At 30.7% G+C, this 16,481-nt stretch overlaps 1 protein-coding gene and 1 long non-coding RNA gene across 5 annotated transcripts in view; one reads left to right on the forward strand and one right to left on the reverse strand.

Moving 5' to 3' along the window:
* LOC127731616 (uncharacterized) overlaps positions 1-16,481 on the forward strand; it is a 154,469-nt gene that overhangs the window by 14,454 nt on the left and 123,534 nt on the right. The window lies entirely within an intron of this gene.
* LOC127731602 (E3 ubiquitin-protein ligase TRIM71-like) overlaps positions 6,346-16,481 on the reverse strand; it is a 402,197-nt gene continuing 392,061 nt past the window's right edge. For 2 of the 4 annotated variants that reach the window (XM_052240384.1, XM_052240383.1), the window contains exons 2-4: positions 10,125-10,181; positions 8,779-8,844; positions 6,346-6,375 (exon numbers count right to left, since the gene is read on the reverse strand). In XM_052240384.1, coding sequence (XP_052096344.1) covers positions 8,805-8,844; positions 10,125-10,181 — 97 coding nt within the window. In that variant the 3' untranslated portion in view covers positions 6,346-6,375; positions 8,779-8,804. Of the gene's footprint in view, positions 6,376-8,778; positions 8,845-10,124; positions 10,182-10,633; positions 11,438-16,481 lie in introns of those variants that run through there. The other 2 variants (XM_052240381.1, XM_052240382.1) reach the window with 2 other exon arrangements.

A 16,481-nucleotide genomic window follows, 5' to 3' on the forward strand; every position in this document is an offset into this window, starting at 1 on the left:
TTGTTCGACATAAATGTTAGTAAATGTAGACTTATAGAGCTCTCAATTTGTGCAAAACTATTCATCCTTAGGGACAAAAAGAACAGAATTTTAATGGTGTTGTTTAATATTCTAACAAAATGGAAAATATTAGCACTTTTTTTTTATTCAACAACAATTTTTGCAATTATAGACTTAAATATTTTCACTATTATGTCTAACAATCCATCCTGAGGTACAAAAAAACACTCAATTATCAGGCCAGTACAAGAATATTAATTAAAAAAAAGAAATATTGCCACATTTTATTGTTATCGTTGTTCTGATGATCTGATGTTCTGAAGTTTTGCAATTTTAAAATTAAATTTTATCACTTTTATGTCTTATTATCTATTCTGAGGTATAAAAAATACTCAATTATCAGGCTTATTATATTTCAAATTTGAGATGAATCCTTTGAGAAATAAAAAAAGTTATAAGCATTTTCATGTTGTCCTGTCATTTTTAACGTTTTTCAGGTCACGTTTTCGCAAGTTTTTCAAATATTTTTCGTTTTTTTTCTTTTATTTAAATATCAAATGATGAAATCTTATTATATTTAAATTTGAGATAAATCCTATTATAAATAAAAAAAAGTTATTAGCATTTTCATATTGGTCCTGTCACTGTCCTGTCATTGGTCCAGTCATAAGTGTAACCCACCATGCAGTAGTAAACGTGCGTTAACCTTTTACAAAAAATAGAAGACGCGCATTTTTCGCATTAAGGCGGAGGTAAACGCGAAAGTAAACGCCCGTTTGCTTTTTATGTCTACTACAATTTTTGAGTTTACGCAGAGTTGATGCGGCGTTACATAAAGTGATCGCGAGTAAACGCCACGTTAACTTTTTTCTGTGCGTTTACATGTATTGGTTGGTCTGCACCCAACTGTATACGGCCAAGGTCATCTATGCCTTGAAGTAAAAAGCCTTGAGAGCTTTGAATACACTTTGTAAACAGATAATTTATAAAATGACTGTATCAATAATATTTCATTTCAAAACAAAAGTGATGTCTATTAGACTGGTGATACTTTAAGAAACGAAATGTCCACCACAGTCGCATAAAGCAAGTTATTGTAAAAACACCAGGACACCTGTATTATAATTACGATTATTTTTTATTCAGGAAAACCATACGTTTACATGGATCGTTTGTATATTTATGAGCATTATATACGACATAACTATATTAACTATAAATATAGTAAGGATGTTCTCTTCTGTTTATCATCATTTGAATGGTTATTTATATATGTGAGGGCGAACTCACAGTAAGGCATTCAAATTTTCAAATGAGGGCCAAAGCTGAGATGCGGTAACGGTATGATTGTCTACGGGTTGACTCTGTATGGACAATAAGGCCTTGAATCTAGACCAAAACAATAGTTTCATTCTTCAAAAACGTTGGTGTAGTGTTTACGTCGTACCAATACAATGCTGTTGGTTGCTTTGTTGACCAGCACGAACACAAAACGCTTTCCGAATACGTGTGGTTATTTCAAATACAGATCTTTTCTCAAGTGGAAATAAACTTTGAAAAAGATGATTCCAATTAATTCAACCTGACAAAAGTGCATAAGCTGTATGTGTTTAGCACAAGAAAAGGTTGATCAGAAAATATTCAAGTTATAATTTAGGTTTTTTTTTTAAAATAGTTATAAAAAACCGAGTCATTATTTACGTTTATAAATTTATCTGAATGTTCATCTGTATTTGATTAGACATTTGATAGAAACGTTTTGAAATAATCTTAAAAGTATAACACAAATTGTTAATAACAATACGATCTCAATATTACCTTCTCCTTTTAAAAGTATTTGTTTTAACAAAATCCCGTATCAATCAAAATATGATATGAGGCATTCGTTCTGCCTGACATTTCATATTAACTAAATCGAAAGGGTTGTTACTTATGGCGTATGTATTATATTAAGAATGACAATATCTGTATGTTTCTCATATACGAATAGGTTGTATATTTACTTCTATTGCGTCTTTATCTACTGGAAATTTTATATTTTCCTAATGTTAATAAAAACACTACATACAAAATTTACTGTATACTTATCTGTTTGGTACAAAACACTTACAATGCACTGAAAAATAAAATAAAAATACAAGTTAAAATAAATATAAAAAAAAACACCACTTCATCAATCTTAAAAAATATGATCAATATATTGTTTTGAAGTGTTTATGGCTTTAAAGGTGAAACTGCATTTTCTTAGACGTGATAGCTTATAAAGAGAAATAAATGTATTCAGATTTTTTTATTAAAGAAGACAATAACATATCGTTTATTTTCATTATATTATAATCAAACTTTGTGGGGAATAAAGGTGCAATACCACCAAATCATAGTACGTCACAACCCGTGCATACGAAAAGGGGTCGAAAAAAAATATTCCCTTGACTTTGACAGTTGTAGGAAATCAATCCTACATTTCATTGCAGTAAAAAAAATCCTGAGTCATCAACATATATCTTGGGTGTTTCAAAGCACCATCCTTATTATATTTGGTGTTTCAATCAATAATGTTAACACTTGAAGTAACATGGTTACTAAAGCTTGTAAACAGAAAAGAAAATGGTGGACATTTGATTGGTTAACTTACAGTGATGGTTATTATTTTATATGCAATGAAATGTTATGTGAAATTGTGTCTGAAGTACTGAACAGGATAACACTTTACTCAGTCACGCCAAGTATTTCTTTATTTGAAACAAAGATAAATTCTGCACATTTTCTGGCAAAGTGCAAATTTAACAAAGACTAATAAGGGAAAGTCAATGGTAGTATTACACATAAAGACACCTAACAATTAATATCACATTTGTTTACATATGATTTATGAAGCCCAATGTATAAAAAACAACAACATTGAAATATTTCAGAAGTTACAAGGAAAACAAACAATCATAATATAGAGATAAACTTTAGACTTTATCAATTAAAATAACACATCAATTGCTTATGTATCATGCTTTCATTATACATTGTGTACGCACGTATCACAGTATACTTATCTGTCTTGTAAATAACACTTACTAGCTGAAAAATAAGAGTAATACAAGTTTAATATCTCGGAAAATATGTTAAGCTACTCACGATACAAAACATCATAATCTAAAAAACAGCAATGCATATAATTTATAAAATATAGTAAACGTATTGTTGTAAAGGAAGTGCAGATGTCTGTCCCGTTAAATTTATCATATCAACACAGACATTATAAAGGATAGTATGTGTAAAAGAACACTATAAGGTATGCTCGATTTTTATAGTTGTAAACTTATTTTAGAGAAATTAAGCCATTTAAAGTCGTCGTTACATTTGATTTGATATGCTTGTTGAAGCTTACATAAAAGGTAAAATCACAAAAATACTGAACTCCGAGGACAATTCTAATGGAAAGTCCCTAATCAAATGGCAAAATCAAATTTAGTACTTCTATAACTAAATAATTACATTTGTTTAATAGTTGTTAGCAAGTTGTAAGCTTTATACTTAGATATACCAAATTGAATAATGATTAAACAGTAAATTTCATTTTAGTAATTTCCTCTTTCAAAATCACTCAGTGCGAACAATATCTAGATTGAAACATATTTAACTGATGCTCAAATTTCATTAATTCTCTAAGGAGAGAAAAATCAAGCAAAAATCAAAATGCGGGGATTCGCATGATCTCCAACAGGAGCAAGTCGGCGTGCGTCAATGGGACAAATGATACCTGATATGCATGCATCACTCACAGTCCATACTTAGTCAAAACGTCACTATCGGGAATACGACACAATCGGTAAATTTAAAGATCAGACGACTGTTCTTATATACAAAGCTCTAAGACAACCAAAATATGTCGTTAGTTAGTTGAGAACCATCGAATAGATCAACCAATCCGTGAGTGTAACTGTGAACTTCTGTAATGTCGAATCAGTATGTTAGTGCTGAGAAATTGAAAGTTGAAATCGTTTGTCATTGATTCAAGAATGTGTCAATTTTAAAAACAAAAATCTAGATATAAAACGGATTTGCTACTTTCGGTATATGAGGTGTAAGCACTCGCGGAAATGTGGGTTATTTAATTACAAAACATCGTCGATATTCCTGATTGTGGAATCAAAGAACTTTGCACGGTGGTTTTTTTTTGTTATCATTATCTTTGAGATGATTTTGAAAATAAAGTTATTCCTAAGGTGCTTATAGTTGGATTAGACATACATAGCAGGAGGTGCAAATCCTGTTATGTTCTCCTGTGTTATACAAAAACATCTGACATCTAAGCAAAACATCGGAATGACAGTAGTTATTTTATTTTCCTAAGTTTTGTGTTCGAGCACCCTTTGATAAACAAACACAGAGATGTAATATGATTGCCAATAAAAAAAAACTATTCAAATGACGTGGATAAAATTATAGGTCGCTGTACGGCCTTTAACAATGAGAAAACCTATTCCCTATAGCCAGTTATACAATGAATAATCAACTTGTAAACTCAATATATATGTGTGCAACACATCTCACAATTTTACCTTTTTCACGAACTTTATGATTGCTTCATTAGATATGTGGGTTGTTTTATTCGTATAAAAAGCAAGGATTGTTTTGTTATTGAATAATACCAGCCGAGAGATTGAAAACAAAAAGTTAGTTTAAACGCTTTTTGGCAATTACATTGTTTTGCAAACAAATGCTAAAAATAGTTAGAAACAAAAGCGGACAACTTAATTTTGAACTCATGATCCATCCCGAATAAAATAAATAAAACAACGTTACCTAGTTCATTCATATGATTTTTAGGTTAAAAGCAACTATATGCACAGGACTCATTTGTTTTTTACACAGTTTGATTTGGAAGAAAAAGTTTGATTTAGAAGAAAAACCATGGTTATAAAATACAAAATAATTACACCATAACTAACACAATTCTATAGTAATATCCTTGTAATGGTTAGAAAATACATCAAATAACACCATTACAAACTTAATCCCAATTTCATATTGTATTTTTAGAAATTTAACTGTGACGTCACTTTTTGTGGTGTTGATAAATTCGTGTGACGTACGGTTCATTATTCTATTGTGCTGTATTTGTGTTCTGTCATAAATTAATTTAAGGTGTTCGTTGTTATTCTGTGGTTTACATGTTGAAATGGACTATTATATTATTTATTTATGTATTTCTCTGTCCTCAATGTTCTTGCATTTATTTGTACTGTATTCCTGTCACGTAATGTTGTCATTTTCGGATTTGTTTTTATAGCAGTTCAATGTTTCTGTTGTTCCGTTTTGTTTCTTCTTATAGTTGATGTGTTTCCCTCAGTTTTGGTTTGTGACCCTGGTTTGTTTTCGCTTAATCGATTTATGACTATTGAACAGCGGTATACTACTATTGCCTTTATTTACGTTAAACTTGGACTTCACTAGTGTAATTATTTCCCCGGATTGTTACTGTTTTGTAGAATTCAAAAATCGATACAGGTTAAGAGGAAACATTTGATATATATGTATGTATTATTGCAAATGTTAAGACGACACATGCCAATTTTGAATATTGATAATGTTCCAAACAAGGCAACAATAAATGAAAAACAACATCGGTTTGACAGTTAAATTGGAATACGTATAACATGCGGTTTATATCGACTTATTCAGATGGGATCCTAGTTTCTCTATTCATTACCAGTATACTAGATGTCAATTCTTCATTTTTTAAAAGACATTTTAAACAAGCTACAAGGGAGCACTGGAAAATCCAACAAAACAAACAACACCATGTAAAACAAATAAACGATAAAAGGACATACAACAATAACAAAACTATACAAAGAAAACTAAGACCTAGCATCCGTCGTGTTGGTCATGAAAATATCCATTGTAGGTCTTTTGTGGTAAAATAGGAAAGACTGTTGTTATGACAAGTGGAACATGTTCATAGTAATATGGAATACAAATATTTCAAATATGTCAACCAAACTATGATCGCGTCCGAAAAGCCATTTATGGGATGCCACTATGATCGCGTCCGAAAAGCCATTTAACATCTTTAAGGAATGCCACTAACATTAGTATTAGTCAAACACCTCAACATTGAATTGAATGACCGGAGCACATAAACAAATCTGAATCATGGTAATATATACCTTTATCATAAATGTTGTGTATCAAAGATGTCTGTATTTAATGGTCATTGTTAAATATTTTGCCTATAGTTACGGGGTTGTCTATTATCCGAACGAGCCTCGTGTTTAAATATATTTCAAAATCATGTCTGTAGTAAATGACTGTTTTGACTATTTGTTACTTACAATACACGTAGATAATACTTACATATTATATCTCTTTTCCTCTCTGAAAGACGAAACAGATCAATGGTGTCAGTTTCACATGTATAAGTGACAGATTCCCAAACAAATATACTGATAGATGTGTTGTCGTTTACTCAGAAAGCATTTTCAAAGCAAAACAAATGGTTTCGAATAAAATGTGGTTGATTTACTTCATTTTACCACCTATTGCTGACTTACATTCAAAACCGTTATGGACAAGGATAACATTATTATGATAACATTAACGGCATTACATTTTCAGACGTGTATTACGACAATTAATGTCTCTTAGGTGTTGATTGACTCAGCAAATATGAGTATCTAAAATTTAATACAAACGTAAAATGTCTAAATTGACAAGTATTCGCTGCATTGAGAGCTATGCATAATGCTTCTATTGAACATGTTGTTATCAATTATGAGGCTGTTTAGTGTTCTAAATATCTGAAACATAACCGTCGAAAAAGGGCAAATGTCGTATCGTAGAACATACAGTTCACTGTTAAAATATAATTAATGTATGTACGATTTGCCGTTCATTATTGAGGATTGTGGTTAAGTTGTTCAATGTTATTCAGGAATTATCAACAAAACAAAACTGCAATGTTTTACCAAGATATGAGTATATTACTTTTATAACCTTAGTTATTTTGGAAAGTTCGGTATCCAAGTAACTAATATACGTCCATTCATATCACTAATGGCACACGCGAATATTTGGATATATATATAAAATGATTAAAATTGTTCTTCTGATAAGGAATAAACTATAAAGTAATATCTTCTGATTGGGGCACACTCATTAAAAATATCTCACGTTGTCAAAGAGTAATACATTTTAAATAACATCCATTGAAAATTAAACAACATCCTGTAAAACTTAAATCACAAGGCCTTTTGAATTCACTAGATAATAATACACGAGTTTCAGAAAATAGGGTTTTCTTTTTACCTATACAAAATTCACACGTACTGAGGTAATTTAACCTTATTAAAGTTCTTCTTTTATGCCATGTCTTTAATTTTGACAAAACTTAATTAATCAACCTAAATTGTTACTGCAACTTTGGAACACAATTCCTTTTTTAAAAGGCTATCAGGGATTGCTATGGAACTTCTATAATATTAAATTTTTCATTTTCAATACAAATTTGTGTCATTTTTAAAATTTATTAAGTTACGTTATATACAATAAAAAAAAAGTCCACTGTGTTATTAACTAAACTCGACTGACACCATAAATTTATACCAGGCTTAAGTTAGTGTTGAAAATTTTCCAGTAATCATAAAATATATCTGAAACATTCAAAAAATTTTGAATACCATTTAAGATATGTATTTGAATAATGGTTGAAAGTTCTAGTATTTTTGATGTACATTGTGCAATGTGAACATGACATTATGTATATACAAATTTATTTAACCGAAAACTTAATTTATTACATGATATTTTTATAATCCTACCAGAAATAACTTTCTTTGATCATTTTGTTTTATTTTTATTTTTAAGGTTATACTCATTGTATATATATATATATATATATATATACATAATTACTCTAAATACCAGCACAATAATGTTCAATCTGCAAATTTGCGGAAGCAAATGTTCTTCCCTCGCCGGGATTCGAACTCATGCTATTGGGATATCGGGACAACACCACCTGCACTGTGTCCAGCGCTCTAGACCACAGGGCCACCTTGACTGAACTAAACATTCAGCTTTTGGTGGCCTAGTGTTACCTTTCCTCGTCAGTAGAATCTAGAGTTGTAACACAGTACATGATATATTAGGTATGAAGATGGAATTGATTGCAGATTAGCTAAATTATCTGTCGTAAAGGATCGTAAGATGCAGTCACAGAAATAATTATTTGATAAGTACGTCTAAACAAGTGACAACTCGACGACAGATCCATCTATAGGATCACCAGTGAAGGTAATGCACGGCTGAAAACACATATTATATTCATAATTTCTCTAAATATCAGCACAACAGTGTTAAATCTGCAAATTTTCGGAAGCAATTTTTTGTTCTTCTCTCGCCGGGATTCGAACTCACGCTATTTGGGATATCGTGACAACACCACCTGCGCTGTGTCCAGCGCTCTAGACCACAAATATATATATGTATAAGTGTTGATGAGTATGGTGTTGATGATTATATTATGTTTATTGTGAAATTTTAGTTTCAATGGTTCAGTACTGGTAAAGTATAAGTTCAGACTGTTAAGTATGGTTCAGACTACGCTCGAGTAATATCAAGTAATTTTCACACCAAATCAGACTGGTCGAGTAAAAATCAGTACAGTCGAGTAAAGATATAGGCCATTTCAGATTTTTTCTGGTTTGTAGTGTATTTTGCTAATATAATATAAATATACTATTTACGTCATGTCCATAAAAACTATGTTAAGGAGCTCACCCACACCCGTCACATCTGTACAGGTATTATCCTTCCTCTTTAGGTTTCGTATCCTTTTCGTAATCACTGTAATGAACAACACAATTGATTAAAATAAAATTAAATTCTTTTTAAATTGACGATATAAACACAAGGTAGCAATGAATTAATGACATTCTTATCTATATCCAAAATCCTTATCGAATTATTTCTGCTTTGCATATACTTGTCCCTCCTTTTCCCCGTCTTTCTTACAGCAAAAACCACATGAACTGATGAAGTCTTTAGATTTAACAATATGCAGAACAGTTTAATTGAAGAAATTATATATAAAGGCAATAGTAGTATACCGCTGTTCAATAGTCATAAATCGATTTAACTGAAACAAATCCGGGTCACATACCAAAACTGAGGGAAACACATCAACCATAAGAGGAAACAAAACAGAACAACAGAAACACTGAACTGTTACAAAAATAAACGCCAGTCGTTGAACCCTTCAGCAAACAGTTGATTTTAAATAATCTTGTGAATCGAGGATATTTCAAAGAGGATATTCAAACTCATACGTCGAAGACATATGGGGAACACTATGGCAAATAATGAAAATTGACGAAAGGACAAACACCAGTTAACATAAAACTACATATACACAATTAAAAGGAGACTGCGCAACATGACTTGATAATGTCGTTTGAAAACAGTATGGTGTCCTTTGCTGATACTATGCACAATTTGCCTTACTAGTGCGGATAGTTATGATGAAAGCCTTTTACATTCAATATCACGGTTATATCGTAAATTTAAAGTATCAATAGTTTCTAATCTTTAACTAGACAAGCAGACACATTTTAACGAGCAGTATATTTACGAAAATTAAATACAACCTAATTGTAACGCTATGGAAAATAAATTACGCTATACGTTTGTACATCATTATCAGTAGTAATCACTTAAACGCAATCCTGCTCGAGTTAGTGCTTGCTAACGTATGCAACGCATTACAAATGACTTCGTAGAAGATGTAAATCAAAGCAAAACAAAATATTTTAAAACAAAATGTGAGTTGGTGAAATATGTATCAAGAAAATTAAGCAATTACGGCTTTAAAAAACTGCTACTTAGGAACATTGTAATGAAGATAAATACATACATGTAACTAGTAACTGTGTCAACAGTAAAACGGTGCACTGGTTTACACAATATAAGGAACAAATTTATCCAGAATCATGGAGAGAGGGGCTTCATTTCGTAAAAAAAAATTAAGGTATACACGAAGATAATGTGTGATTCACTTAAACATTTAACGAACAGTTTACATTGTTTTAAGCGTAAAATTAACACAATATACAAACATATTGCCCTACCTCTTTGTGTTAGGTAATCCTTTCTCTCTGTTTCCGATATGTTGTGTACGTACTCCACTGTCAAAATAAAAATGAAGTATTAACATATGATTCCTTAAATGCATTATATCAAAACAAAACATTTTAAAAATGAGGAAAACAGATATTCTGTGCCAGTTTGAAAACAAGTATTCCTGAATAACTTCATAAGTTTACGTAGTGTCGAGTGCATTGTGAATACAATTTAAAATGTACATTGTCATAGACCACATGTGTATTTACTAGAGTCCATTGTTATTCCATCATAAACAATACAAAGTTAATGACCACCTCGTTTTATTGAATGAATTTTCTCCCCTGCGTCTGTCATGAGATTCAATTCAGAAATACATTGATATTCAAAAACAGAATTTTGATTATACAAAAATACATGTCACTTTCAAATAATATAGTTATATTAAAGCATGTATTACGACTACAGAATGCAATCTACAAAACAATACTCTTCTCAGGTATTTCAGTAGATTTACCTTATTTTGAAGATGCCAAACAGTTGTTTGATGTCGTTATCTGTTACAGGCTTAGCAGTATACTGTATGTTCGGAAATTCGGGTAAAGACTCTACCATCAGCTTTGCAATGTCATTTGTAAGCTTTTGTAACGACTGTAACAATTGTCCATCTTTTCGTGTCTTTTCGAGTTCATATATTTTATTGCCTATGTCACTTCCCGCCTTCAAATTCATTTTGCTATCTGCCATGATCTTTGTCAATTTGTCCTTTTCCGTCTTGGATTGATCCTTGACCGATGCAATCATCTCTGCGATGCATTTATCAACCATCGTCTTTATATTTGTACCTTCTTCTGTTATAGCTTTTACTACTACTTCCACGTTTACATCAAATGCCTTTAGACCTTCTTCTATCTTTTTCAAGTTTTGGGTTTTTTCGTGTACCTTTCTGTGGAGGTCTTTTTTAATCTTCTCCTTCAGCTTTGTTATGCTGTCCATAAGCTTAGAAAAGGCATGGCCTGTGTGACTTCCGGTCACACAACTGCTACAAACTGCTACATTACAGGTGTTACATAGAAAACATAAGTCTTCCTTGTGGTCCGGACATTTCGATTTACCTTCCGGAATGACGTCTGAGGACGACTGAAACTGGTGATTGATTGTGCCTTTCTGTCTTTTATGAAATATTTTACAATTTTCACAAAAGTATTGTTCACATTCTAAGCAGTATTGCGATCCTGAAGCACTTATGCAAATCTCGCATGTTTTAGACGCCGCCTGAGCCATTTTATCGGAAAGCAAATACACTTATCACACAGGTAAGATATATAACTCGTGACATAACAATCTATATTTAGATATAATAAGATTATATCAATATGTGTCGTATATTTATTTGCAACGTTAAATAAATTCAGGTTGAAAAGAATCTCCGTATAATAATAAAAGCAAAGAACAAGCTGTCTAAATTAAATGAGCAATAATAAGTGAGAAACAATGAAACCCTTACTACAGCAAAAGCCATGGGGATTTCACATAAGAAATGGAAATATGCAAAAATAAAAACATACAACTTATCATAGGTTTATTACATATATATAACGATTAAAATTAATGCATGGGTAAGTGTCATTATAACAAATACGGCCCTTTAACAAATATGTCTTACCAACAGTAGTTATGATTTATAACTAAAATTTATGTTTTTTATGTTTTTATCCGTATGTGTCTAACCTTGAAGTATTCAAAATAATAAACAGGGACTATATAGATATAAGAAGATGAGGTATGAGTGCCAATGAGACAACTCTCCATCCAAGTCACAATTTATAAAATTAAACCATTATAGGTCAAAGTACGGCCTTCAACACAGAGCCTTGGTTCACACCACACAGCAAGCTATAAAGTGCCCTAGAAAATTACTAGTGTAAAACAATTCAAACGGGAAAACCTACGGTCTAACCTATGTAAAAAACGAGAAACGAGAAACACTTATGAACCACAACAACAAATGACAACTACTGAACATCGGATTCCTGACTTAGGACAGGTGCAAACAATTGCAGCGGGTTTAAACGTTTTAATGGTACCAAACCATCACCCTTATCTGTAACACTAGTGTAACATAACAACATAGAAAGACACATGTTATACAGAATGAAACACGTACATTTCTTATATATTTTGTCAAAAGAATATACATTTATCTAAATTATCAACATACAATTTGTAATGCTCATATAAGTACACAGTATTACAAAATCTTTCAGAAATTTGTCTATATAATATATATTATATACAGGTATAACAGCTGATCTTACAGGTAAGACATTTAAAGAGCTGTTAGAATATTCTTTTATTTGTCTTTATTAATATTACTTTAACTGTTAAGTCTTTTTTTGTGATATCCATTTGACGTGACTCTGTACTTATGTATCCTGTCATACTTTGAACGACAAATTTTTTTTTTTTTTTTATTTTATTAATATTACTTTTACTGTTAAGTCTGTTTTTTTGTGATATCCATTTGACGTGACTCTGTACTTAGATATATCGTCATACTTTGAACGACAAAAGTATTTTATATCTATCTGTGTGACGTCAAACGCGCAATTCTTCGCCAGTACTTAAAACCTTCTATCCTTTATTGGTTGATTTTACATAGATAAATAAAATCTTATCATAAAAAAGCAAAATGAGGATGTTAAATTTGATGTATGCCTTTTTGTGCTTCTTTGTTACATGTGTTTGTTTTTATAGTGATTAAGATGATAACACAATGTTGGCAGCTGTGCCCCTATTTTTGACATTTTTACCTCTTGTGTCTGTTTGTTTTGTTCACGCATTGTTGTCAATATAATGGAATTTGATGCGACACTATACAAGTGAGAGGTTTAGCTAGCTGTACCTGTACCAAGTCAGGAATATGACAGTTGTTACCCATTCGTTTGATGTGTTTAGTCTTTTGATTTTGCCATTTGATTAGGGACTTACCTATTTGAATTTTCCTCGAAGTTCAGTATTTGTGATTTTACTGTTTTTCTTTTGTTTGTGGAAAAAAGTACAGGTATCTAGCGTGATACTGTATTTAGAACAACACGATGGTCCCTATATGATAACAAAAGTCAGAGCCATGAAATAATTTCACATTTATAAATTATAAATACATTAACTCAAACGTGTCAGACCTTTAATCGATGCATCTCAGAACGTTAAGAAAATTGGGAAAACTACTAGCTAACCATTATATAATTTTTGTTTCACAGATAACGATAGTTATCTTCCAATGGTTGTCACCACTATCGCTTACTCATTGTCTCAAATAGGACATTGTCGAATTCAACTAATCAACATATGTGTGTTTCAAACTAGGTACGAAATGTTGACCAATATCATTTTACCCTTTCACAGCACTAGATAATACCCCAAATTTTAAGTTGGGTCCCGGTTACTCGGTCTTTGGTTTTCTATTTTGTGTTGTTTGTATTTTAGTAGTTTGTTTTCATTTTTTTTTTTTTTTTTTGCCATGGCGTTTTCAGGTTTTCTCCGACTTATTAGTTTGAATATCCTTTTGGTTTCTTTCGCATCTCTTTCAAAAGAAAACTTATCTGTGTTACTTCCTTTCTGATATTGTGTCCAGTTATATGGTAGATCGATTGCCAACAATAACGTGAATTGTAACATTGCCATCTTGGTTATTAATTCGAACTTCCATATTATGACTGCGTTTAATTAGTCAGCTTGAAATGATTGTCAATGCAAGTCTGTTTTTACCTGGGAAAGTCGTAAAAAATATGTGTACAACAAAATGTACAAGCCAACGTATGATACAACAGGTGGGGACTGTCACCAAACTTGAAACTTTATGTTGATGAAACCTACTGGTGACTGGCACAAAAGACCAAAGAGGTTTAATGGTTAATTTTATTTTTGATTTGCTGTCTCATTTTCTCACAAATCTACTCAAAAGTTATATTCTAACAACAAAATTTTGTACACGCTGTGACTAAGAGCCTGACATATTGACTTCGAATTAGGATTTTATATATTTATTGAAGTAAACAGTTCGCTCTTATTCTTCCTTTTAAGATCACTAAAGTGACAAAGACAAACGCACTTACTTCCAATTAGGACGATAACATACTGTCTCGGTACAGGTTTTGTATAATTGAACATGCGAATATCTAATGAAACTAATGACAATTTGCATTAACAAAGTCAATAATTTGTTTAAAACAATTAATTTTGTTGATTAAGTTAAACTGTCAATTTGCATTTCTTAAAAAAAAAAACGTTTTAAAGAACCAAAAGACATTTGAAAATATTTTATCGAAATTGTTTATCGAAAGGTTATTTCGGTATATCCCTATTGTTCACCACACTTCAACTTTGAGAGTTTAATAAAAATTAAAATATATAACAGTTCTACTCCTACAACGTCTACTTATAATAATGATACAGTATAGTAATAATAATGAAAGTAATAAAATCAAATAAATAACGTAATCATAATATAAAAAACACTATATCATAATTAAAAGAGAGAGAGAGCATAAATAACTTACATCAGTTGAATTACATGTGCTACATTACTTGCAATCTTATGCATTACTATTTGACGGGAACTTGACTGATCGGTGAATGATCGGTGACGGATGTTTGACTGGTCGATTAATAATCGTTGATCGATGATCCATATAATCCGTCAGATACGTCAAATAAGCTATGTGAGAGTAACCGTGACAACGGTCAGCGATCGATCAGTATATTAATTATATTCACGGATCGGACGAATACGTATATAATTCAAATACTTATGTAAAACGGACTCCATAGTAATTACATGCGATAAACGCGGACCTCTTCGAAGACACCTTTACTCGCAATAACACATAAAAAAGTATGTAAATTACTTTTCACGCATTATGTGTATTTTTTTTTTCTTTATTGGTTCTCTTTTTTTGCTGCCAAATAAATTACATAAGTGCATTTTAATGTCATGCTCAGAATGTTTCTGTATCACTAAAAAGAGATAACATGTTATCATGTATGTAGCAATTATGCATTTGAATGTCACTAGATGATGAAAATGAAAATAATATAACAGTAAAGATACTTAAAGCCAAGTTTGGATAAATTACGAGTGCATTCATTTCTTTATTTAAATGGAAATCATGAACCGCCATTGAAATTTATTACTTTTTGTACATCAGGATGTGTTGTTTGTTTTTTACAAATAATGATATATATTAGAGAAAAGATACTTAAATTGTGTTCCTATTGTTTAAATATGCTGACATTTCTTCATTTTCTAAGTGCCTCTGAATAATTTTTTTTTTATAAAATGTGAAGAATTTAAGTATAAATAAACTTTTGTTTTTGTTAAATAAGAATGCAACCATTTCTTTATTTTAATGGAAATCATTGACCGCCATTGGATTTTTGTTTTTTTTTGTTCATCAGGCTGGATTGTTTTTCATAGAATATGCTAAATTTTGGGGAAAAGATACTTAAACTTTGTTTGCATTGATTAAAAAAGCCAATATTTTTTTGTCCTTTTTGTACATCAGGAAAGGTTGTTTTTCACAAAATTTAATGAATATCAGAGAAAAGAAACTAACATGTTGTTAGCATTGCATTGTTTACAATTACCAATATTTTTTTTATTTTATCAAAAAATTGCAATGTTATTTGTAACTAGTTTAATCAAAGGCCTCAGTGCAGAATTAAGTACTCTTTGTACATCAGGATGGGTTGTGTTTTTTTTTTTAAATGATGATATATATCAGAGAAAAGATAATAAAATGTTTTACGCATTATTTAAATATGCAAATATTTCTTCTTTTTATTCAAACTAATGCAATATTAATTGCAATAAGTCATTTAAATGCCTGTGAGTATTTTTTTTTTTTTTTTATAAAATGTGAATAATATAAGGATAAATATGCAAAAAAGTTTGTTTTTGTTGAATAAGAATGCAATCCTTCTTTATTTGAATAGATATTATTAATAGTCATTGTTGTTTTGTACTTTTTGTACATCAGTAAAGGTTGTTTTTCACAAAATTAAATGAATATCAGAGAAAAGATACTAAAACGTTGTTGGCATACAAATGTATTTTAAAATTAACAAGAATGTTTTTTCTTTATGACAAAAATGCACTGTTATTTGTATCTGGTTATCTCAAAGGCCTCAAGATAATTTTTTTTTCATATAATTTAATAAATTAAGGATGAAAATACTTAAACTTGTTTTTGTTGAATAAGAAAGCAAAAATGTCTTTATTGTAATAAAAATCATGAACCGCCATTTGATTTTAGTACTTCATGTTCATCAGGATTGGCTTTTTTTCATAAAATATGCTGATT

Source organism: Mytilus californianus, unplaced genomic scaffold (assembly GCF_021869535.1).
Source record: "Mytilus californianus isolate M0D057914Y unplaced genomic scaffold, xbMytCali1.0.p SCAF_20, whole genome shotgun sequence".
Classification (NCBI taxonomy): Eukaryota; Metazoa; Mollusca; class Bivalvia; order Mytilida; family Mytilidae; genus Mytilus; species Mytilus californianus.